The sequence below is a fragment of the Eurytemora carolleeae genome, unplaced genomic scaffold (genome assembly GCF_000591075.1).
Source record: "Eurytemora carolleeae unplaced genomic scaffold, Eaff_2.0 scaffold181, whole genome shotgun sequence".
In the NCBI taxonomy this organism is placed as follows: Eukaryota; Metazoa; Arthropoda; class Copepoda; order Calanoida; family Temoridae; genus Eurytemora; species Eurytemora carolleeae.
The window spans coordinates 117,478-142,247 of record NW_019396084.1 but is presented as its reverse complement, the minus strand read 5'-3'; the positions used below and the strand labels follow the sequence as shown (position 1 = coordinate 142,247).

Genomic DNA, 24,770 nt, shown 5'->3' with positions numbered 1-24,770 from the left:
ATTGTCTAATTAAATAGATAAGTATTAGGTTGGAGCTCTAGGTATTGTCTAATACCGGAGTAATGAACCTGTGGCTTTTTACAAATTGAGGCGGGCGCAAGCCTGAAAAAAACTTTATTAGCATAAAATTGAAAAAAGGTGGTCCCAACCTAATTTGGTTAATTTTGGTTGTTGATTAAAGCATTAGGCCGGTCTTATCACAGGGTAGAGAAGGGACGGTGCTGTAATTAGATAGAGTTTAGATAAAGTAGCAGAGGGGCGGAGTTGAAGGAAGGGGGGAGGGGAAAGGGAATGGGGTATGGGTGTGGGGAAGAGGGGTAGGAGGGATGGGGGATGAATAAAGCAGAAAAGGGGTTAAATACCATTTTAGAGGAAACGGAAAAAAACAGAGAAAATATTGGAGAAACAGGCAATTGGAAAAGATTGAATTCGCAAAAAGGAAGGAATGGAGGAGAGATGAAAAAATGGAGGACAAGAAGAGAAACAAATGAAAGGAAGGATAAAAATCAAGGAAAATCAAGAAAAAAATAAATCTTCAGATAAAAACATGAAGAAAACTTTAATATGAATAATCAAAAAGAAATAGAGAATAGTAGTTAGCTGAAAACGGAGAATGGAGGAATGATGCAAAGGATGAAATAAGAGAAGAGAGAAAGAAAGAAAAAGAAAGAAAGGACAAATATGGGGAAAGGTTAGAAGCAGAAAATTAACAATAGGGAGAAGGAGAAACACATAATTGAGGCTGTTAAAGTTAACAGATCACAAGTGACAAAATTGGAAGATTTCGGTGGAATTAATCAGAAATGAAGGATTATCAAGAATAAGGTGCAGTTTCCGAATAAATTCCACACGACAAAATCAGTTTTAAAGATTTGAAAGAAAATTTGTCAATGTTCAATGATTGATGTAGGTTCTGTAGAGCGGAGCTGATATTGAAGAATTCCAGAGTTCAACCCACCCTTTCAAATATTAAGAAGCTTAGAGAAGCATCTGCTCTGCTTAGTTGACCTTCATGATATTGCTNAGTGTATAGAGGCCAGAGGCTGAAATACCTTTTAAGGTGAAGTTGAAATAACACAAGAGGAAGGATAGAGAAAAAGGCGGGAGCTAAGTGGAGATGAAATAATAGGGAAGGAAGGATAAGAGAAATAGGGGTTGCTGGGGAAAGGTAAAATATTAAGGGGAGGAAGGATAAGAGAAATAGTGGTGCTGAGTGGAGATGAAATAATAGGGAATGAAGGATAGAGAAATAGTGATTGCTAAGTGGAGATGAAATAATAGGGAAGGAAGGATAGAGAAATAGTGATTGCTAAGTGGAGATGAAATAAAAGGGAAGGAAGGATAAGAGAAATAGTAATTGTTAAGTGGAGATGAAATAATAGAGAAGGAAGGATAAGAGAAATAGTAATTGTTAAGTGGAGATGAAATAATAGGGAAGGAAGGATAAGAGAAATAGTGATTGCTAAGTGGAGATGAAATAATAGGGGGGAAGGATAAGAGAAAATGTGGTTGCTGAGGGGAGATGAAATAATAGGGAAGGAAGAATAAGGGAAAAGGTGGAGCTGAGACGAACTTTGAGTTTAAAGAAGGTGATTAGAAGGAATAATGATCGATAAACCTGTTTAATCAATGCCAAGGTAATCTGCATCTGCGAACTTGAAATTTGCAAAGAATGCCAACGTGTTGAACCGTGAGCAGATGTTTGCAAACCTGTTCACATTTTAGATACATTTTCCTTCAACATAATAATGATCATGTCTGATCTCATATAAGTTGAAACTATTTTACGTTATGTGGACATTCTCTTGATCTAGATGACCTCCTTGACCTTCTTGACCTTCCTAACTTCCTTGACCTTCTTTACCTTCTTGACTTTCTTGACCTCTTTGACCTTCTTGACCTTCTTGACCTCCTAGATCTCCTTGGCCTCATTGACCTCATTGACCTCCTTGACCTCCTTGACCTCTTTGACATCCTTGAAATCCATTTTCTCCTAGTTCTGTTTGACCTCCTTTAAATCCTTGATCTCCAAGAATGTCTGTATAAGATTATAGAATCCTATACTCCTAGCGTGGGGTGTTGAATACAAAGATATGTAGTATAAAAGCATAATAGTGGCGCAAGTCTTAGGTATTGAAAACCATTCAACCAAACTCAGGAATCTAGCATCTAGGATCCAAGCCTTTCCAAGCCTTTATATCATAGGAATTTTTGGCAACAAAATGCTGAGTAAAGCCGGGTTGATGTATATACTTTAAGATTTCAATACAGGAGTTTTTGTGATACAAGCCAAGTAGCTGAATCTGATTAAACCATACTCTGTCATCAAAATGGAAGTTCTAAAAAACCCAGAACCCCCCCCCCCCACTCCACCCAACCCTCATAAAAAAATAAGAATAAAAATGAGGCGTCATAAGTAAATTAATTTTACAGAAAGTGGACACAGTGAGACTCATTAAACTGTGGAAAAGGAAGACGACTTTCGGATTCTAGTTAAGGATTTAAATAGTTCAACAAACATAAAACAGAAATTGTGCAGTGCACACAGACCCGTCTCACAAAGTAAGTTGGTTATTAAGAAAGTGGTATTTGCTTTTCAAACAACATCAAATACATATTAGATTTCTTAAGCGTTGTTGTCACTGTATCCCTCTGCTGATTAAGCCAATAAGAGTATAAGAAAACTGTGAAACGATTTCGTCTTTGTTCTTCCTTTAATCTAAGAATCGCCAAGGTTTTTGTAATTTTCAATCGTTTCCAGTACTGATATATATATATATATATAGTATTGATATTTCTAAAAAAATGTTCCAGGCACTTTTCAGAGAAAGTCCAGTTGAAAATTACAAAATCCTAGGCTGAGAGAATTCCACTGTTGTCTGGTTCTCAATGTTTATTTAAATTTAAAAAAAGTATTTTGATCACTATCCTGGACTAGCTCTGTGTTCTAGTACCGACCCTGATACTTGTAATCTGATACACATACTCCTTGTATTATACTCCTACAGTACAAGAGGAATGTAAAACTATTGATTAAACCCTTCCCTACAGGGTAAACCATTGACAAAGAAATCATGGAATGGTTTTGATCCTGTCCGACAAGTGAAACCTTCTTTCTGGTAAAGGGGACAAATTAATGAAAATCACATATTTAGAATATCTTTTAAGAGGGAAAATTATGAATTTAATGAAATAAATGTTTAAATAAATAGACATTCTTTATTCTGAATAAGGGTTAAGAGTCATGATGTGCCTTTAATTGTTTTTTTTTTTGCCGATATTTTCTACCACGGTCAAAACTTTGCATAGCACTAGAAGAAAAATTGTTTATTACATTTGCTTTTATTTTATTTCATTTGTCAAATTTGTACCCTGACAGAAGATTTATGCAAATACAGATCCAAAAACGATCGAAAACGAACGTTTTCTAACGAACGTTTTTGAACTTTTATTTAGGATAAAGATATAGCTCAGTTTAAGAAAAGCAAAAATTAACATAAAACAGAAATGCTCAGAAGTTTTATTAGTTTATGAGGAAAACCAGATCCAAATCGATTGACAACACTAGTTTTCATTAGTTTGCATGAGTTTCCTTATAGTAACTCAGGAACAGGTTTTATGTTTGCTAAAATTATGTTATGCGCGTGGACCCGGATTTATGTAATGTGTTTTATAAGATTTGCAATACCTACAAAACCTGTATAGTGCATACCACCAAACATTGAGAATTGTCTAGACCTAGTTCTAGACCTGGAGCAGGAATGGTTTATCTTATGTCAAGATAGGAACTGATCTTAACCTTTGCAATATATTCAACATCATCATGTCTTCTTTCTGCATTTGTGTTTCTTGTAACTTTATTCTAAACTAAGCTGCATCTCAATTTTAACTTGTAAATTCTGCTCTTTTATCATTTTTTTCGTTTATTCTGAAAATTCGAATTTTTTTCAATTCTAACCATCCATGAACCTTCCCTGGGACCATATGTGAGGTCCCAAAAAAAGTTGGACCCGATCGTTTAAGCCATTTTGACGTTTATCGTTTACAAAAAAACACAAAACAAAAAACAGGAAAAGAGAAAAGCAAAGTTGTCAACCATTAACACTAAGACCCCCCCCTTATGTAATATCGTCTTCAACCTAAAGCTCCTCTCGGAGACAAAACCAAACCAAACAATCTCTAAAATCCCTCAATCGATGTACTCCCTCGGGAGTTCTTCTCAAGTAAAGATTGCAACCTATGCTGGTGAAGGCAAAGTAGTACTCACCACAGCAGTTAAACTGAGAATCCATGGCAAGACCCTGAAGTTGTCCACAATAGAGGAAGACCTCAACAACGGTTCGGCCTTCTCCTTCTCCATCCCTCTCAAGTGGAGGAACCTCACGAAGACCTCAACATCTAACCATGACGGTCATGTATCCATTTTACTAGGGGGNGAAGTTGTAGAGATGAACTCAATGTATAAATTCAGAATGTTCCAGAGTATGCATATTGCACAATGATGATAAAAATATAGGGCTTGTGAAGGTAGAAACTGTTCGTTGGAATTTATAATCTTGGAGATTATAACAAAGTTGTCCACAATAGAGGAAGACCTCAACAACAGTTCGGCCTTCTCCTTCACCATCCCACTCAAGTGGAGGAACCTCACGAAGACCTCAACATCTAACCATGACGGTCATGTATCCATTTTACTAGGAGGAGACAATCATCGTTTCTTCCCTACTGAAATTGAACGAGATCCCTTGGGAATGGCACTCTACCAGAGCACCATCACCAACAACTGCATGGTCTATAATATTTTTCCCCAGACAGGTCATATTCCAATACCAAGCTCAACTCTTCATTTTTTTTGATGGCTCCCTACAGGGTTATGGAGCCTGTGTATATGCTCACTCTGGCGATCAGTTCAATCTCCTCTCCAGCTCCTCAAAAATATTGGGAAAGTCTGCATTCTCAGCTCCACAATCTGAGATGGCAGGAGCATTACTCGCCTCAAGGATGGAACAGAAGATAAAGCAAGAGTTGTTCAACGTCTCCCTCTCCCCTCCTATGTTCATTGGAGACTCAGAGATTGTTTTAAAGATGATCGCTAAAAATGATCCGGCTGGAAACCCCGTATTTTATGGAGTCAGGTTGATGGAAATCCTAGCACAGTCATCACCCGACAACTGGTTCTGGTGTCCTGGAAACCTCAACCCTGCTGACCTGCTCACCAGATCTGGAACCAGCTGCGCGCAGGTCAACTCTCAATTCTGGTTGAACGGTAGTTTCTTACCTCAGGACAAATCCTCATGGCCCATCACAATCTGTTCTTCCATCACCTCAGGCGAAATTCCCACCAAGTCGGTCAACCTCGCGAGATTAGCCCCAAACCACCCTTCCCGGGAATACATTTTGAGCCTTCTGCATCACGAACAGAGCCTCGCCACTGTTCTCCGTGCCCTGAACCTCCTCCACAAAGTTTGCAGATCCTGGAGAAACGACCCCAATCCTACTGTTACCTGGAGTTCCATCAAATCATCCATCAAGTCCTCTGTCCTCAAGTGTTTTACCACGGAGTCAGTGCTCATCATCGCCAACAACAAGATGAAACACCTTGTTATCCAACTAGTGGACGGAGTATAATATGTGTTGGACCGCAGCTTCCGTTCCAGAATCGGGGTCCCCCTCATCTGCAAGAAGACCATCCTGGCCAAGTGCATCCTGAACGATGCCCATGCTGATCTGGGCCACGGTAGAGATGTGCTCCAGGTGCTTACTCACATTCAAGCCAACTTCTTCATTCCTGGTATTCGCAAGATGATCACGGCTCTGAAAAAGTCTTGCCCTGGATGCATCAAACTGAACCAGGTTCCATTCGCGACATTCGAGGCCGACGTCCCTGACGTCCTCAAATCAATTCAGCCTACTTTCTCCTACTGTCAGGCTGATATTTTCGGACCCGTATTTGCTCACAAAGATGGTATCAAGGCCAAGAGGTGGATATTGGTCATTCTCTGTCTTTCCAGTCGCGGGGTGCACCTAGAGATCCTACACAACTACAGCTCCCAAAGCATCACCAGAAGATTCAACAGAACCTTCGCCCTGCGAGGCACACCTCGCATCATTTGGATTGATGCCGGTCTCAACATTGTTAAGGCTGGCAAAGACCTGGTTAACACTGAGATGAAGGTCATCTCCAGCCTCAACCTGAAGTTCACCTCCATTGAATTTAGAACTACTCTTCCCAAACACCATGCAGAGATCGGAGCTGTTGAAAGAATAATCGGCTCTATTAAGAACACAGTCAGCAAGTCACTCGTCGGCCCTGACCAACTGACAATGGACGAGGAGGAATTGCTCACCTGGACCCATGTTGTTATTGAAAAACTCAACAACAGACCTCTTATCCTTGGAGCTCCACTAGGAATCACCCTCACTCCCAAACACGTTCTCCAGGGGTTCAGGGAAGGTTTCGGAGATGAAGTCAACCCGGCTGCTCCTATCAACCAACAGATCTCCAGGTGGAATGTAGCTCTCAACACGTTCCACTCTCTATGGGAGCAGGAATATACCCGACGCAGATTCACTGTCACCTGGAAGAACCAGGGTAGCCTTCCACAAATCGGAGATATAGTCCTGTTCAAGAATGAACCCATATACAAGAATCCTATCTCTGCAGCCAGGGTGGAACAACTCCTTTGTAGAAAGAACGGAGACGTCTATGGCGCTACTATTAGCCACCGCCGTGAAGTAGGAGGGCGGAAAATAGTAGTAGACAGACACCTCAACCAACTGTTTCCATTCATGAACCTGGAAACTCAGAACCCCCAGGAGACTGTCCACAGCCTCACCTCGGAATCAGCAGAAGCAAGGAATTTAACCTCAGCTCCAAATTCCAGACCAGAACCAACACAAGATGAAATCCACCCGAAGCTCACTGAAATCAATCAATAGAACTACACCCAGCATCAACGCAGGAATCGACTAATTAAACATTTTAATTTTTTTTAGAAAACAAGCAGAAAAGTTTCAATTCTAGCAAATTAAGTTCCCTTAAAATTAACGATTCTTGAAGTCGAAGGAATTACTAGCATTTCTACTTTAACTTAAATAATGATCTTTCTGTTTAATTAATCCTTGCAATTTTAATTCTTCATTCTAATTCATAATCGAGATCATTCTCAGTTTGCTGTTAATTCTTATTTGATAAAAGGAAAAACACAGAAATATTCATCCTAGCAATCAAATTTCAAAAATGTGTACACCGTGAAGTTATTTACTACATTATTCTACCCTCATCAAATATCCGCTTGTTAACCACAGTATTAATTAATGTATCTCGAAGTATTACTCCTGTTTATTTCAATCGATCAATCTAGTACCTATCAATCATTCAAACTATAGGTTTCAGTATATTTAATGGTTTTCCTTTAATTCTCGTATGTTACCTTAACATCCTCGTACCCTGCCTGGGTCCAGTGTCAACCATTAACATTAAAACCCCCCCCCCCCTCCATGTAATGTCGCGTCAACCTAAAAGCTCCTCTCGGAGATGAGAAGCCAAACCAAACAATTCCAGCCCGCTTTTCTTCTTTGTTCTCCGATAACGGAGTGTAAACGTTTATTAATTGTGAACCACTTCAAAGTTAAGCAAGAATATTTCATATAAAGAATTAGTGATATTCCTCAACATTTAATTGTTACTTTTTTCAGAAGTTTTAATGTATAAAAAGCGTCTTCGGACTTTTCGACAGATAGCCCCCAAATAGCCTATTAGATCGTAAGAATCTTTTTATTATAAATTCATAAACCCTGTAATAATTATCTATCATTATTCATTTCATTTTTTTTAGGAAATAAAGAGTTTTCTGCATTATCGATTTTGATTTGTGGGTTATACCTTGTCTTTCTGTTCATCGTCAGAATCTTGTTCCTTAGCGACAACACGCCTATATAATGTTTTTATTATTGTCTTTGGTATTTAACAACTCAACAAATGATGGAAAAAGACATTCTAAATTATTTACCAACTGTCATGTTTCGTGGGACACCCTGTATCATAGACTATGGGTAACCATATGTCTAAAATTATTTTGTCCTCAAAATGATTCTTGCATAAGCGTTCTCAAGAGTCAAGTATATCCGATTTATGAAAAATCTTAGTAAATATTCTAAGAGACTAACTAATATGTGTATAAATTTTAAGTTAAACAACGGTTTGATTTAAACATTTATCTGAGTAACAATGGGGAAGACATCGTCGTTTTTTCATCATTAAAAGTGTTGAATTCTGTAAATTGTGTTCATTGTTTTAGTTGCATAAAATCCGCAAATCACTTTTATGGACAAATTGAAAAATAAAAATAGAAAAATTTCAGTGGTTTTCTTATTTTTGCTTTAAAATAAATCTGAAATCCATTAAAAAAGACGGCTTTATGAAACCTCAACAGCAACGTGTTGGTTTATTAAAAAAGACATTTGTTACTATCTTTGGTTCACTCACAAGATGCGTGAAATTTGCATGGATTTTATGATGCGCTATCTTTAATTTTGGCAAATATTCCAATAAATATTTGAAATTTTGCAAATTTGCAATTTTTTTGCAGATGAAAAATGTATCAAAATTTAATATTTGTATAACAATAAGAAAATATATAGGAGTGGGGTTGACCTTCAAAAGTAAGCCTAATATTCGAAAATGAGTTCGGTCTCTCTTCCAAAGATTTTCAAAAAGATCTGAAATATTATTTTATCTGATAGGGAAAGGTACTATAAGTACATTTTCAGTACATTTTGAAGATTAAAAAGCGTTAGTTTTAAAGCAAATGTTTCATCGAAGACCCACATATAAAGTTCACTGGACGTACAGTCCCGTATTACCTCATATAATCTTTATGTGTACTGTACTGCTTGCCCTGACTTGTTGAAATTCGGCCAAGTACATGAAATTAACTGGAATGTACCATGGACNTCAACAAATGTTCAACAAATATTCAACAAATGTTCAACAAATATTCAACAAATGTTCAACAAATATTCAACAAATGTTCAACAAATATTCAACAAATGTTCAACAAATATTCAACAAATGTTCAACAAATATTCAACAAATGTTCAACAAATATTCAACAAATGTTCAACAAATATTCAACAAATGTTCAACAAATATTCAACAAATGTTCAACAAATATTCAACAAATGTTCAACAAATATTCAACAAATGTTCAACAAATATTTAACAAATTTTTAGCAAAACATTTTTAGATTACAAATTATCATTTTCTAATTAAATTTAAAATTAAAAGTTTAGTGTATTTAAGCAAAAAAATCAAAATCAATACAGATAGACTCAGGGTTATTGTGAACAAAAAACCTTAAGTCTGGAAAAGACGACAACTTTTTTATTGTTATTAATCTAAGAAAAAGAACATATTTGATTTATAATTTATATTCATAATCCATATTTATAGATTTTCTGTGTTTTTTTTTGTATTTTTTAACCATTTACTTCTTAGTTCTTCATATATTCTTTTATGAAAAGAAATAAAAGATTTTTTTTTAAATTCCAAGAACATAGGACCTCCCCTATAGTTACTACATAGGTTGACCACAGATAAAACTATTATCAGTAAATATATTTGCGTCTATTTGTTCAAAAACATTAAATTATTGCATTAACCTTAAATGTTATCTTTCCAAATTTAAACAATAATTAAACAGTTAGGAGCTAGCCATGAACCTGGGTACTTTTCTAATAGCGGGGCTTTTATTATCATTTGTTGCCACACAATCATTGGAGGTATTTATAGAATAAAGGAAACTTTTTGCAATAAACAAAAATGATAAAACTATTTATCTCAACACAAAATGTAAAGAAATGATCATTTTTGGATCATTTAGGAAAAAATCTTCTAAATTTTGGCGTAGTTTAAAAAAAAAAATATTTACAATAAAACATTTTGAAAGTTGAGAAACTTTGTTTGAATTTTGTCAAATGTCAATTAATATATTTCATTAGAGAAAAAAAGATGAACTAATATAAATTATTAGGAAAGATTGAGAACAACTGTTCAAAGTTTGTTGAAATCCCCAAGTGATGATTTCTCATTAGAATCTTTCCCTGAGGAGCTTCAAGCCTTACTTCCATATGCTCGCCACCTTAACCTTAAGAAGCCTCAGAAGCTTCCTGGAGAGGGGAGGGATGCTCTGTGTACAGCTTGTGTGGTGGCATTAGAAGCAATTATTGATCTCTTCTTGATTGGAGCTAGTCCGGATCTTCTTGAAGAAGCAGCACTTGTTGTATGTGATCTGTTTAATATAGAAGATCATGATGTTTGCAAAGGAGCAATCCACAATTATGTTCCACAACTTCAATATATTTTTACGCAAGGGAAAGGGACCAGTAGAGAGGCATGTGCCATACTTGTTGGAAATGATTGTGGAGCAGTGGACGAAGTTAATGCCTGGAGTGTTAAACTACCAGATATTGAGAAGCCTGTTGTTGTAGAGCCAGCACTCCCTGCTCCAGGTTCACCCACAAGGTGGAAGATCCTTCAGCTTACAGATATTCATCTGGATCTCAGGTATGAAATTGGATCCAATGCTGCATGCGGTACTCCTAACTGCTGCATGAATGTTTCTGGAATAGCTCCTGATGCTGAATCAGCAGCTCAGTATTGGGGAGACTATAGATGTGACTTGCCTCATTGGACCTTCAAGCACATCCTTGAGCACATACGAGATACTCATGGAGAGGAGTTTGAGTATATCATAATAACTGGTGATTACCCAGCTCATGATGTTTGGCTACAGTCCAGAGATAACAACTTAGCACATACCAAGAAAGCCACTGATTTAGTTAAAGAAGTTTTTCCTGACAAACCTGTGTTTCCCTCATTAGGAAACCATGAATCCTTTCCTTGCAACAATTATCCCACCAGCAATGTTGAAGGGGAAAATGATCCAAGCTGGCTTTATGACACTCTTAGTGAATATTTCTTAGACTGGCTTCCAGAGGAAGCCTTAGCACAATTTAGAGTTGATGGATACTACAGTATCAATTACGGAACTGATTTCAAAATTATTGGAATCAACTCCAATATGTGTCTTACCTATAACTTTTTCCTCTTCCTGGAGTGGCAGGATCCTGGAATGCAGTTAGCTTGGTTGATAGATGAACTACTTGAAGCTGAACTGGAAGGAAGGAAGGTTCATCTGCTCAGCCATATTCCTCCTGGTAATGATGATTGTCTTGGCTCCTGGGGTAGAGAGTTTTCCAAGATTATAAGTAGGTTTGAGGGAACAGTCATGGCTCAGTTCTATGGGCACACACATAATGATGAGTTTGTTGTGTTCTATGATATGGATAATAGCTCTAGGCCGGTTAATGTAGGAATTGTAACTCCAAGTATCACTACATATACAGGATTGAACCCTGGATACAGAATCTACACAGTGGATGCTGGATACGAAGGAGCATCTCATAGAATTCTTGGCCATGATACATATATCTTTAACATGACTGCTGCTAATATTGCTGGACCTGACCAGGAACCCATCTGGTACAAACTCTATTCTGCCCCTGAAGATTTGGGAATGGAAAATTTATTTCCAGCAGATTATGATGATTTTGTGCGAAGGATGGCTGTTGATGATGAACTTTATGCACAATTTGTAAAATTCTTCAACAAGGACAGCTACGGAGACGCAACCCAAAAATACAAAACTCTTTGTCCTCTTTTGACCACTTCCAACCTTGATAAGACTAAATGTGAAGAAATTCTTGGTTCTACTCCGGATCTATAGATTTAGTTAAAAATGTAAATTTTACAAAATTTATTTATTTTGTTTTCTCTTTTATTCCTTGGTCTTTATAACCTGGACTAAAGCTTGTTTTATGAGCAATTCAATTAAAATTCAATTTAGTGCGTAGATTGTTTCCTCTAGAAAGCAAACAGGATGAACACTCAGGAGAGATAATGTTTACACACAATTAAATTAATATCTTTTTAAACTCTACAGGGAGTAGGCTTTTAGAAATCCGCAAAAGTTTTTGTTTTACAGGGAAAAATGAGGTGCTTGAAAAGAAAAAATAAGAAACTTAGATTTTTGGAAAAAAACAGGGTGCCTATTTTAATACATTGTCTTAAAGAGAAGGAATTAAAATTTACAATATTTAATCTTTAACCCTATTCCGGTAGGGGGGTGCTCCTGGGACTGCTACCTTGCATTTTTGGGGATGCCTCAAAAAGTATTGGCAGACAGGGTTGACTTTGAAATATGAGTTTGGGTTTAGAATATTTTACCGCTCTAACTCACTTATGCTTTTATGTACCCCTTTATATGTACATTTTATCAATACTAATCACTTGTTGTTAGCTTTGGTTTCAAAGAAGTAATTGGCAAAATTTTTATCGATTTTTGCTTGAGAGCGTGAGACCTTTAAATAACAGAGGGGGGTGTCCCTGGGACCACAGATTATTTTGAGTAAACCAGACGTCAGCTTGAAAAGGTCTCAGAATAATTTGTTAAAAAATTTTCCTTACTAATAGATTATAAAATATATATCTATAATCATGGTAAAAATGCTATTTATCCATGAAGTGCTTGAATAGATTTTATCATTCCTGTGTTTTGCAAAGAATTTGAAGTTTTAAAATTCCAACAGCATGCATCTAGCAATGATGCTGGCATCTTATTGTATTGATAGTTGTAAGAGTTGTGTACATTCTATTTGAACCAAGGAGATGGATTTTATTTGAAATTTATTCTATATAAATCCTAACAAGCTCTGAATTGGAGCTTGTTAAGAAAATGAGATTTTAAATTATGAATTACTCTTGAAGAAATATAGAGAATGTTCCTATATTTTGTGTCAGATCTATTTTTAGATCTAGTGTAGATCTATAGTGTCAGATCTAGTGTCAGATTTAGTGTAAAATCTAGTGTCAGATCTAGTGTCAGATTTAGTGTAAAATCTAGTGTCAGATCTAGTGTCAGATTTAGTGTAAAATCTAGTGTCAGATCTAGTGTAAAATCTAGTGTCAGATCTAGTGTCAGATCTAGTGTCAGATCTAGTGTCAGATTTAGTGTAAAATCTAGTGTATGATTTAGTGTCAGATCTAGTGTCAAATTTAGTGTAAAATCTAGTGTCAGATCTAGTGTCAGATCTAGTGTCAGATCTAGTGTCAGATCTAGTGTCAGATCTACAGTGTCAGACCTAATGTCAGATCTATAGTGTCATAACTAGTGTCAGATCTAGTGTAAGATCTATAGTGTCAGACCTAATGTCAGATATATAGTGTCGGACCTAGTGTCAGATCTATAGTGTCAGATCTATAGTGTCAGATCTATAGTGTCTGATCTAGTATCAGATCTATGGCGTCGGGCTAGAGTCAGATCTATAGTTTCAGATCTAGTGTTAGTTCTATAGTGTCAGATCAATAGTGTCAGATCTATAGTGTCATATCAATAGTGTCAGATCTAAAGTGTCAGATCTAGTGTCAGATCTATGTGTCGGACCTAGAGTCAGATCTATAGTGTCAGATCTAGTGTCAGATTAAGTGTCATATTTATAGTGTCATACCTTATTTCAGACCTAGCGTCAGATCCAGTGTCTGATCTATAGTGTCAGATCTAGTGTCAGATCTATAGTTTCAGATCTATAGTGTCAGATCTATAGTGTCAGATCTAGTGTCAGATCTATGTGTCGGACCTAGAGTCAGATCTATAGTGTCAGATCTAGTGTCAGATTAAGTGTCATATTTATAGTGTCATACCTTATTTCAGACCTAGCGTCAGATCCAGTGTCTGATCTATAGTGTCAGATCTAGTGTCAGATCTATAGTGTCAGATCTATAGTGTCAGATCTATAGTGTCAGATCTATTGTGTCAGATCTAGTGTCAGATCTAGTGTGTCAGATCTAGTGTTAGATCTAGTGTCAGATCTAATTCAAGGTCTAATTTAAGGTCTCATAATTATTTTTGAAAATTTTGCTAATATTTGCATTAGGTGGAAATTCTTTTTTAACCGTCTATGCTCATCAACTTCTATTTTGTTTAACCCTATTACGATGTGTTGTTCCCCCCTGTGTTTTTAAAAAAAAAAAACTTGTAAACGGCATATACATTAGAACATTTAACCTTTTCACTTTTTCAACTTTATTTTAGTTGTGAACAAACTTTTTTTAATAGTTATGTTTCAAACTTTAAGTTTTATCAGTGTTTTTACAAACATTACATTGTTCTGCAAAAAAACTATTTTATACATTCAGCTGCACTGATACTTTTTTATTTTTACAAACATTACATTGATCTGCAAAACAACTATTTTATACATTCAGCTGCACTGATACTTTTTTTTATTTTTACAAACATTACATTGATCTGCAATACAAATATTTTATACATTCAGCTGCACAGGATACTTTTTTTATTTTTACAAACATTACATTGATCTGCAATACAAATATTTTTTACATTCAGCTGCACTGATACTTTTTTATTTTTACCAACATTACATTGATCTGCAATACATCTATTTTTTACATTCAGCTGCACTGATACTTTTTTTATTTTTACAAACATTACATTGATCTGCTATTTTTTACATTTAGCTGCACTGATACTTTTTTTATTTTTACAAACATCACATTGATCTGCAATACATCTATTTTTTACATTTAGCTGCACTGATACTTTTTTATTTTTACAAACATTACATTGATCTGCAATACAACCATTTTATACATTCAGCTGCACTGATACTTATTCATTTTTACAAACATTACATTGATCTGCAATACATCTATTTTTTACATTCAGCTGCACTGATACTTTTTTTATTTTTACAAACATTACATTGATCTGTAATACATCTATTTTTTACATTTAGCTGCACTGATACTTTTTTTATTTTTACAAACATTACATTGATCTGCAATACAACTATTTTATACATTCAGCTGCACTGATACTTTTTTATTTTTACAAACATTACATTGATCTGCAATACATCTATTTTTTACATTTAGCTGGATGATACTTTTCATTTTGCATCAACATATAAAAGCTGTCAATTATCTTTGCAAATACATAAAAAGAATATGAAAACATATGTCAGAATAGCTTATTCTATGCATGGTTTGAGTTATAAACCATGTTTACCATCCATAGTAAAACCTCACAAAAGCACACTTCTTATCTTAACACTTTTTTTATTTCCAAAATATATGTATATCAAAGCAAGAAAACAGCCATTACCAATTTTTTTTCACATATGTTTATAAATACAACTTGAAAACAAATCCTCTACAACTTCTGACTGTCGGCGATAATTAATTTTAACAGCTGATGTTTCAAAAACAGTTAATGTAAAAAAAAAGTTTGTTAGGATTTTTCTTCTTTTTGAAGTTTGAATTGAAACAAAAAAAATATTAGAATTATAAAACAAAACCAGAAGACAAAAAATAATTCAGTTTTGTTTTTTTATTTGAATGCAAAAACAAACTAAGTTTTGGCAAATCATACTTAATCCTAAAAAGGCTAGGCGGTCTGAATCTATGTATAGACGGGGGGGGGGAGCGTCCTACGGCCCCCCCTAGAAAAAGGCCTTAGAGAATAGGAATAGGGTTGAAATGCATCTTCATTGCCCAATTTTTCAAGGCCAGCTCTTAAAAAAAATTAGATCGATAACATTTATAGTTTGAGTGATCTGGCAGGTTAAAAAAAATGCCAAAAATAGGTCAAATAAATGTCAAAAGTATTATTTTGTTTTAAAACATGTTTCTAAATTCATTTTTCAATTGTTTTTCAAAAATATAGTTTTTAGATCTGTAGCTTTAATCATAAAAAAGTAATAAGCTATTTTATATTTTTTTTACACAGCCCCAACTTTTTACTGCCCTGTACCCAACCCTTGAAAAAAAATTTTTTACAAAAAATCCTGAAATTTCTATTTATTAAACGTCAAAAACTTTCATGGTGATAGTGTCAAAAACACTAGAGGGGGAAGGGGGGAGGCGCCAAACGCCCACCCCAGCCTGTTTAGGGTTTACAATGAAAAATAAAAAAAAAATAAAATAAATAAAACAATATACAATTAAATGGAAAATTCTGTACAAAAGTATAAAATCAGTTTTTAAAGGTATTTTTTCTGAGGTTTTCTGTTTACCCTAATCTTTGTTTTAATGCAAACTAAGTATACGCTTGCACTAATGAGAAAGGATTATATTTAATTGAGTCAGCAAACCTGAATGCTAAACATAAATTGGTTAACAACCAAATAAGCCAAATATTGTATAGTATTGTGTATACCTCTAAATTGACGTTAAAGTAAATAATCACAAATACAGAAAACTCTATGACAATTAACCTTATTTGGCCGGGTGGGGGATTTAATCCCCACTCCCATCTTTTTTTGCAATAACTCAAAAAGTATCTGAGCTTTTGACTTTTCTTACTTTCCGTAAATCTAACTGCACTAATCCTGAAATACCCAAAACTTGTAATGCAGCCACGTAGAGATCGTGCCCAGAGGTTTGTGATAGACAGATTACAAGCTTGTGTCCGTCTGTTGAGATTGATAGATCGTGCCCATTGGTTTGGCATTGATAGATTACAAGCTTGTGTCCGTCTGTTGAGATTGATAGATCGTGCCCATTGGTTTGGCATTGCAGATTACAAGCTTGTGTCTGTGTGTTGACATTGATAGCTCATGAGATCGTACCCATTGGTTTGGCATTGATAGATTACAAGTTTGTGTGCGTGTTGACATTGATAGATGACGAGATCATGTCCGGTTTGACATTGATAGCAAAGTTAGATTGAGTTGTACCTGGATTGATACAGTACTGGACGAAGTTTTAAGAGTACAGCATTTACTACAATAACACATGCCCCTCACTTAAGGCCAAAAGCTGGGTTTTTTTACTTACTGAATGAGTCCTCAGGCATACTGCCTAAATGTCTTATTTTTACGTACACAAGACAAAATCTAAATTTAGACCTACTTCCAGTCATTGGATTTCAATATTTATAGCTTTTTGGAAAGCCTCAAAAGTAAGCATATTGCACAATTTTAGCAAAGAAATTTTGCACAGACTTATGGAAAAAAGCATTTAAAGGGAATTTTCACTTTTTCAGTTTTTCTTAAATACACATTTAGGTTTTAAAAATTTTGCAAATTTTTTGCACAATTGAATTTGCTGGGTCAAGGGCTAACCAAAAATGTATAATTTGTTGCAATTTCCGCATTTTTTGCTTTTAAACTAGTTTCTGCAATAAATGTTTGGATTTTTGCAAATTTGGCCTTTTTTTGCAGATTATAGAGGTAGTTGCCCAAGGGCTTTCCAAAAACGTAGCAAATATTATTGATTTGTGCAGCAATAATAAAATAGAGGGGGGAGTAATTTGCCCCCCCCCTAGGGTTGTTAATCGTTTTTGAAAAAGATCGTTAAACGATCGTTTTTTGTTTCGTTTCCAAAAACGATCGTTTCGTTTTCGGAAAAAACGATCATTTTTAAAAACGACCCACTCGTTTTGAACTTTTAGAAAACGAATAGCGATCGTTTTTGTAAACGATCGTTTTTATTAAAACGATTTGCGACCGTTTTTATACGATTGTTTTTTAAAAAACGATCGTTTTTGAAAAATGATCGTTTTTGAAAAAAAATTTTATTGACAATTATGTTAACGATCGTTAACGAAGGGTCGTCGTTAACGATCGTTAACGAAGGGTTGTCGTTAACGATCGTTAACGAAACGACGAACTTTATCAAAACGGTCGTTTTTGGAAAAAAATTTACATGCAAATTTATTCAATTTTTGTCACTNTTCCGTGGTGATGTCCCAGATGACTCCCAGTTCCGTGGTGATGTCCCAGTTGACTCCCAGTTCCGTGGTGATGTCCCAGATGTCTCCCTATCCTTACTCTAACCCTGATTCTGAGCCTGAAGCTGAACCTGAAACTGAACCTCATCCTCACCCTGAACCTGAACCTAATCCTGTGCCTGTTCCCGAGCCTAAACGAAGACCTACAAAGGCGGAACTAGATTTAGAATTGAGGAAAATTATGAAAATGATGAAAATGTAATGCTATATCTTGTAATGTAATGTAAACCTGCTTAAATCTTTAAATGGATTAGCATAAAATAAATATTTAGATCTTAAAAATTATTTTCATGTACAATTTCTAAATTTCCCCCATTTTTTCTAAATAATCCAGCTAGGGAGTATTTAGAAAAATAAGATCCACCTTAATTCCATGCATTTAAGAAAATATTGTTTTGATTGCGCATTTTCTTGGCAAGTTTTGTGAATTTTACGTTATCAAAAAAAAATTTATTTCATGAAAATATTTTTTTCATTTGAAATTTAAAATTTATTCTTAACACATCCCAAATAGATGATATGTGATCGCAATGTGACATAACATTACCAATGTACGGTGCGGGATATTATTTTTTTTGCGGGATAAGTATCTAATGGTTTATATTCAAGGGATATTTTACTGGGGTGCGACATGTTTTATCTCTAAATTGTATCAAGCGCAGCATTAATAGTTATAATATTCATTAGTTTAGAAAATATGAAAAGAAATTATGTAAGATTATAAGGTGTCAAAAGTATTTTTAGCCATTCAATCTTGTAAAGGGGTTTTCAAATATTAATAAACAATTACGATAATATTTCCTTTTATTTATATATAAACAGTTTTTAAAATTATAAACATTGGTATATAACTCAGAATTCAAACCTTTAAATTTAATTAACTACGCGAAATGTAATTACGACTGAAAACCCTATCATAATTCAAAGCTTTAAAGGGCACAATGGTAAACTTAACATTACAAAAGTTTAATAAAATAAGATAGAAAGTAAAATAATGATAAGCCTAAGTAGTTAAAAGTAAACGTTTCTAAAAGAAAACAAAACTACATTATCTCTAAAATATATGTAATAAATCTAGTTCCCGAGATTACTCAACTCTTAGTCTAATTTTAGTCTCACTGACTCTATCTCTAGCCAAAACTCAAGGCTCTATACACGTCCGTCTAAATCAACGTTTCATACATTACTACTTTATTAATACAGGTAAAAAATAGAACTCACCGGAATGGCCAGTCAGGGTCAATATGAACATAGATAATAAAGATTACTTGCTCATGGTAGCATATTCGTTACATATATGTCTAACGTCTGTTCAATCTTTTTTATTCATATTTATCCATTGAAATTAAAATATATATATTATTTCTTTATTGTAACATAATTGTAATTTTGTAAACCTTTAATAGTATAATCCGTTGATATTTTTAAACCTAGACTATTTGATCTAACTAAAGTATCAGAAAGTTTACGAAAAGGTTACATTGCTATCAGAGATTATTGCAAAAACTTAGTTTGTTATTTTCAATATTGCATCATCGTCATGAGTGCATCAATAGATAAGATTTCATATTTCCTTTTTATCTAATTGTCTGTAGTACTATTGTTTAATATATTTCAATATTGCATCATCGTCATGAGTGCAACAATAGATAAGATTTCATATTTCCTTTTTATCTAATTGTCTATAGATTGTTTAATATATTTCAATATTGCATCATTGTCATGAGTGCAACAATAGATAAGATTTCATATTTCCTTTATATTTTATTGTCTTTACTATTATTCAATATATTTCAAGAATCTTTTATATTAGAAATATTCTTCACAGAACAAATCTCTTCAAATTAACATTTTGAGTTTAATACGCTTTTCCAAAAACTAAAAAAAATACAATTAATTTCAAATAAACCTTTTCTTAGAAGAGTCTGAAAAGAATAGAATGTGTTTTGTATATTTTGGGGTGAAGGATAGGGTATGTAGCAGAATTAAATCCTTCCCCTGCACTGTAGCAAAAACTGTGGAAACATGATATTCTGTAAACCTGCAGTACGTAGTACAATATAATGATTTGATGTTGTAAACTTAGACATAATGACATTATCCTTTGAAACTACGTTTCAATTGAATACTTAGCATGATTAACTTAAATCATGCAACATACTTAAATTGCACTATAACATGTGCAGAGATAGCTTAACTGTGTTATATATATTCTCTCTAATCTTATGAATTTGTACATTAAACTTTAACTTGCAACAAATATGTCATAGGATTGTCTTAATCATGCGATATAGATAAAATAACATCATAGGAATTATAATTACGTCAATTCATGTTAACTTGTGACATAAGATATCAAATAACGTTTAGTTTATAGATCAACTCCGTACTGTTTAGTGCATAAGAGTAAATCTAAAACCTTGAAGCTTGTATTCCTGGTTAAGGAACTGAGTCTTTGGAACAAAATCAAATATTTACACCTCAATATCTTTAGAACCGGATGTTGTAAACCTTTGATATCTCAGATTATTTGATCTAACAGAATTCATAAATTGAAATATATAAGGTCTGTAACATTTGGTTTTAAAGATATAGTGATTAGAAAATTAGAGTTTGTGACAAAGACTCAATTCCTTTGGGATCAATATCTAGTTTGTTGATAAGCAGGTTGGATCGTTCCCATCATTTGGGATTGATAAATAGCTTGTTGATAGCTAGGCTTGTGTGGCATTTAGAGTGGATCATCCCCATCATTTGGAATCGACATATAGCTTGTTTTATAGCTAGACTTGTGTCCCTGTGTGGCAATTGGAGCTGATCCTCAACATCATTTTGAATCGACATATACATTGTTGTAAAGCTATGCTTGTGTTCCTGTGTGGCATTTAGAGCATCGGATGGTCCCCATCATTTGGAATTGATATATAGCTTTTTGAATAGCTAGGCTTGTGTCCCTGTGTGACATTTAGAGCACTAAACTAATAGCTTGTTTGATAGCTATGCTTGTGTCCTTGTGTGGCATTTAGAGTCAGGTGGGTTGTGTCCTGGTTGAAGTAATAGCTTGTTGGATAGCTACGCTTGTGTCCCAGTTGACTCTGATGCGAACGGAGTGTACCTGAATAGATACGTTTCGAGAACTTGTTATGGAGTAGGAGTTTACTACACACATTTTTGTATTGTTTACTGTTTAAAATGTTATTAAGAAATTAAGTCTTTGCAACAAACTTTGGTTTTCTATTTCCTATATTGTATTCTTGTTGGATCAAATAATCCAAGTTTGAAATACTATCAGGTTGCATAGATATAAAGATTATAAAATTTGAATTTGTGGCAAAGAATAAATTTTTTGTCATGTAATTTCAGTCAATTTCAATTTCAATTTCAATTTCAATTAATATTTCCAATAAAAGAGCTGAAAATACTTTCAGATTCAATTAGAATAACATAAAGATAAATCAAGAATAAATAAATCTTTTTCTTATAATTGGTTTTCTAAACCACATAATTGATTGTATGCTTAATAATGTTTTTCAATTAGGATTTCCAAATACTTACAAGAAATCTGTAAATGTTTTAGTTTATTAAGTAGATATTCTTTTAACCTTTTCTTAACGAATTTCTTTTGTAAATTGCAAAATGATACATTTCGATTGAATTATAATATCCATAATAATTTTAGAAAAAAGGTCAAACTTTTTTTGGAAATGTTTTTTGTTTCATGGAATTAAAAGTTTAACTCAAACTCAAATTTGCAATTCGTATCTTTTCAACCTTTGATAATTCAAACTAAGAATATTTGATCAAGTTGGACGGATATAGGGATTAGAAAATTTCGAGTTTGTTGCAAAGGCTCAACTCCTTTCGACGAAAATTCATATATATATGCAATATTGTATAATATTCGTATTATTAAACAGATCATATTCGGCAAATACATAACCAATCTGAAAACGACGATATCCCACAGGAGCCTGAGAATCTTAGGTTTCCACCTATTATAATTTTTTTGTTTATTTTGCATTTTTGATAGATACAAATGATAATATTATTACATATAGTCCGTACTCCGTATAGTCCATATTACGTTACCATAACTTCAGCCAATGGAAATGCAGTATACTGGTCAACATGATATGGTGTAAACCTGATAGGTTTTCACTATCAGGTTGCAAAGATATAGAAATTAGACGATTTGAGTGTGTGGCAAAGACTCGATTCCTTTAGCAATTTTTTCTATTTTCTTCTTGACAACTTTTTAAAACCCACATTTTTTTTCTCCTGAGACTTATTTTGAAATCATAATTGGAATATTTGCGCCACGATTTATTTCTTCTAAGGAAGAAATGAATAATTGTGTACATCAACTAATAGAAAATTTTTGGGAATACACTTGCTTATTGCATTCTCATCTTTTCATATGTTCTCACACAAATATGTGTGCGCAGTTAAATATTTTGTTTTTGTAAACAAAAATGTAAAATTAAACATTTTTCGTAAATTCTGTGCCCAGAATTTATGGTTAAGTTGCTTGTGTTATGGGGCAATTATAAGAGTTAGTTTTATTAGTTCTTTATTAAACAGTTTAAAACTTTTATATTTAATTAAGCTAAACAAATTGTTATGTACCTGAAAACAAAAAAATATACCAAGCGATGTTATTTTTTAGTTAATTATTAATTTTATGTGACCTTTTAATAATGATTCCCTTTAAACATTTATGTAAAGATATATTGTTTTTATGTCTTTATAAATTGTGGCTTTTTTATGAAAGTAATTTGTAGATAGATGTAAAGATAGTTTTAAAAGTACCATTGAGAATCACTCATGAAACTTTTTAAATGATTGGTCACTTAAAATGATTTATGTAAATAATGATATTGTGTTCTTCAAATTTTCAAAATTCCACATTTGGTTTTTCTTTCATCAGCCTACAACAGAGCTAGGAAACATTAACCAGAGTATAGATCTATATTTAGTAAAGTTCATTCATCTACAAACCTATTGAGAAAGCAAATTCCAGAAATTTTACAAGAATTATTATTTCATTATTATTATTGTTAACCCTATTCCTGCTGGGGGGGGGGGGTCAAGTTGACCCCACCTGTAGTTTTTTTTTTACATAACTCAAAAAGTATTGGTCTGAGGCTGTTGAAATTTTCTGAGTTTCCTTACATACCCAAAGCCCTTTCTTTAGGCCTAAAACCGGGCTTTAATACTAACTGCCTGAGTCCTCAGGCACATTGCCTGAATGACTGCTTTTGCCTGTAACAAACTAAATCTTTGTTTTGACCCACTTTCACTTGTCAGATTTTGATAAAATTTAGCTTTTTGGAAAGCCTATGACATAAGGAAACGGATTGCACAAGTTTTGCGAAAAAGAAATTGCAATTTTTTTGCAAACAACCTGTCAAAGGAAATTTGCACATTTTTAGTTTTTCTTGATTAAAAATCAGGTTATTTAAAATTTTGCCAAAATTTCTGCATATTTAAAATGGCATGGTCAAGGGCTTTTCAAAAATGTATAATTTTTCATTTTTTGGACAAATTTTTACTTTATAACTGGATTTTGCGATAAAAAATTCAATTTTTGCAAATTTGCAATTTTTTTTTGCAGATTCTAAAAGTAGAGCACAAAAGCTTTCTAATGATGTATCATTTGTCATATTTGGACATAAAACATGGGATTTAGAGGGGGGGGGGGCAAATTGACCCCCCCCCCCAGCATATCCTGGTTTTCAAGTACCCCAGCAGGGATAGGGTTTTAATGGGTTCAGTGTCAGCAGCTGAGATATTATTGCATTTAGAAACGTATAATGAGATAAACTTCATTAGCAGAATTCTGAACCAATGAATAGATGAGAAGAATGTACAGACTATTCCTAATACCAATTATTTTGAAAATATTAAAAATAAAGGTTGGGTGTTGTTTACTTGGGGTTTTAGGAGTCTAGGGGGAGGGTTCTGGGGACCCAAGAATCACAAAGCGGGGAAAATTGGAATACTTTAAAACTATATAAATAAAATTGTAAAAGTTTGTAACTATCTTTTATAAAAACCTTTTCAAAATTTAAAAAAAAAATTGTCAAAAATTTTTGTTGATAAAATTCTAGTTCAGAATTTAAGTTCAAAAATATCTAAATATTTTGTTTGATACACTTGATAGGCAAACTAGACTCTTCCCAGTCTTTTTGGTGTTAAAAATGTAAAATTTTCTTTAAATGTCTTCTGTTGAGTGCAAGGGTTTATGAAGGATTACTAAATTAAGACATATGGCTGAGACCCAATATAGTATTTATAATATTAAAAACACATTTATCACAAATTAAGTGTGTTTTCTGCAACCTACATTCTTAATTCACCACTTATTGTTATTTCTTTTTACACCCAAAGTAAAGGATAAAATAGGACAGCATATTAAAAAAAGAATATTTTAAACATGGTTACAAAAAAGATCACATTTTCTTTCACAAAGGTTGATATTATGTTTGAACAAAAAATCAAAACTTTTCACCAAACCTACTTACTTTGTTTTTGATTCCAAAAGAAAGAAGAAGCAATTTTTGAATATTTTAACTCATAAGGAAAAGTCACAACAGACTGAATTGTTTATCATCATGTTTATCACAGGTGCTTGTTTGTTTGAATAAAGTAATAACAAATATTAGTTTAAAAAAATAAATTCCCAAAAGCCCTCTGCTATCTATTTTTATTATTACCTTCAGCTGATATACTAATTCTTGGCCTAATAGAATATTTAATGAGTTAACTCTCATGAAACTTGACATAATGGGTTTAAGATTAACACCTTCTACTTCAAACTTGACAAAATATAAAATTTGAATTTGTAAAATCATGAATTAAAAGTTCCAAATGGATATATCTCATGTTCTCGACTG

At 33.7% G+C, this 24,770-nt stretch overlaps 1 protein-coding gene and 1 pseudogene across 1 annotated transcript; both read left to right on the top strand.

The window, feature by feature from the left end:
• Positions 1-5,802: 5,802 nt before the first annotated feature.
• On the top strand, positions 5,803-6,939 carry LOC111717783 (uncharacterized). Its single transcript, XM_023493234.1, has one exon. The coding sequence runs from the start codon at positions 5,803-5,805 to the stop codon at positions 6,937-6,939; it is 1,137 nt and encodes a 378-aa protein (XP_023349002.1).
• Positions 6,940-9,672: 2,733 nt separating this feature from the next.
• On the top strand, positions 9,673-11,916 carry LOC111717769 (sphingomyelin phosphodiesterase pseudogene; annotated as a pseudogene).
• Positions 11,917-24,770: the final 12,854 nt, after the last annotated feature.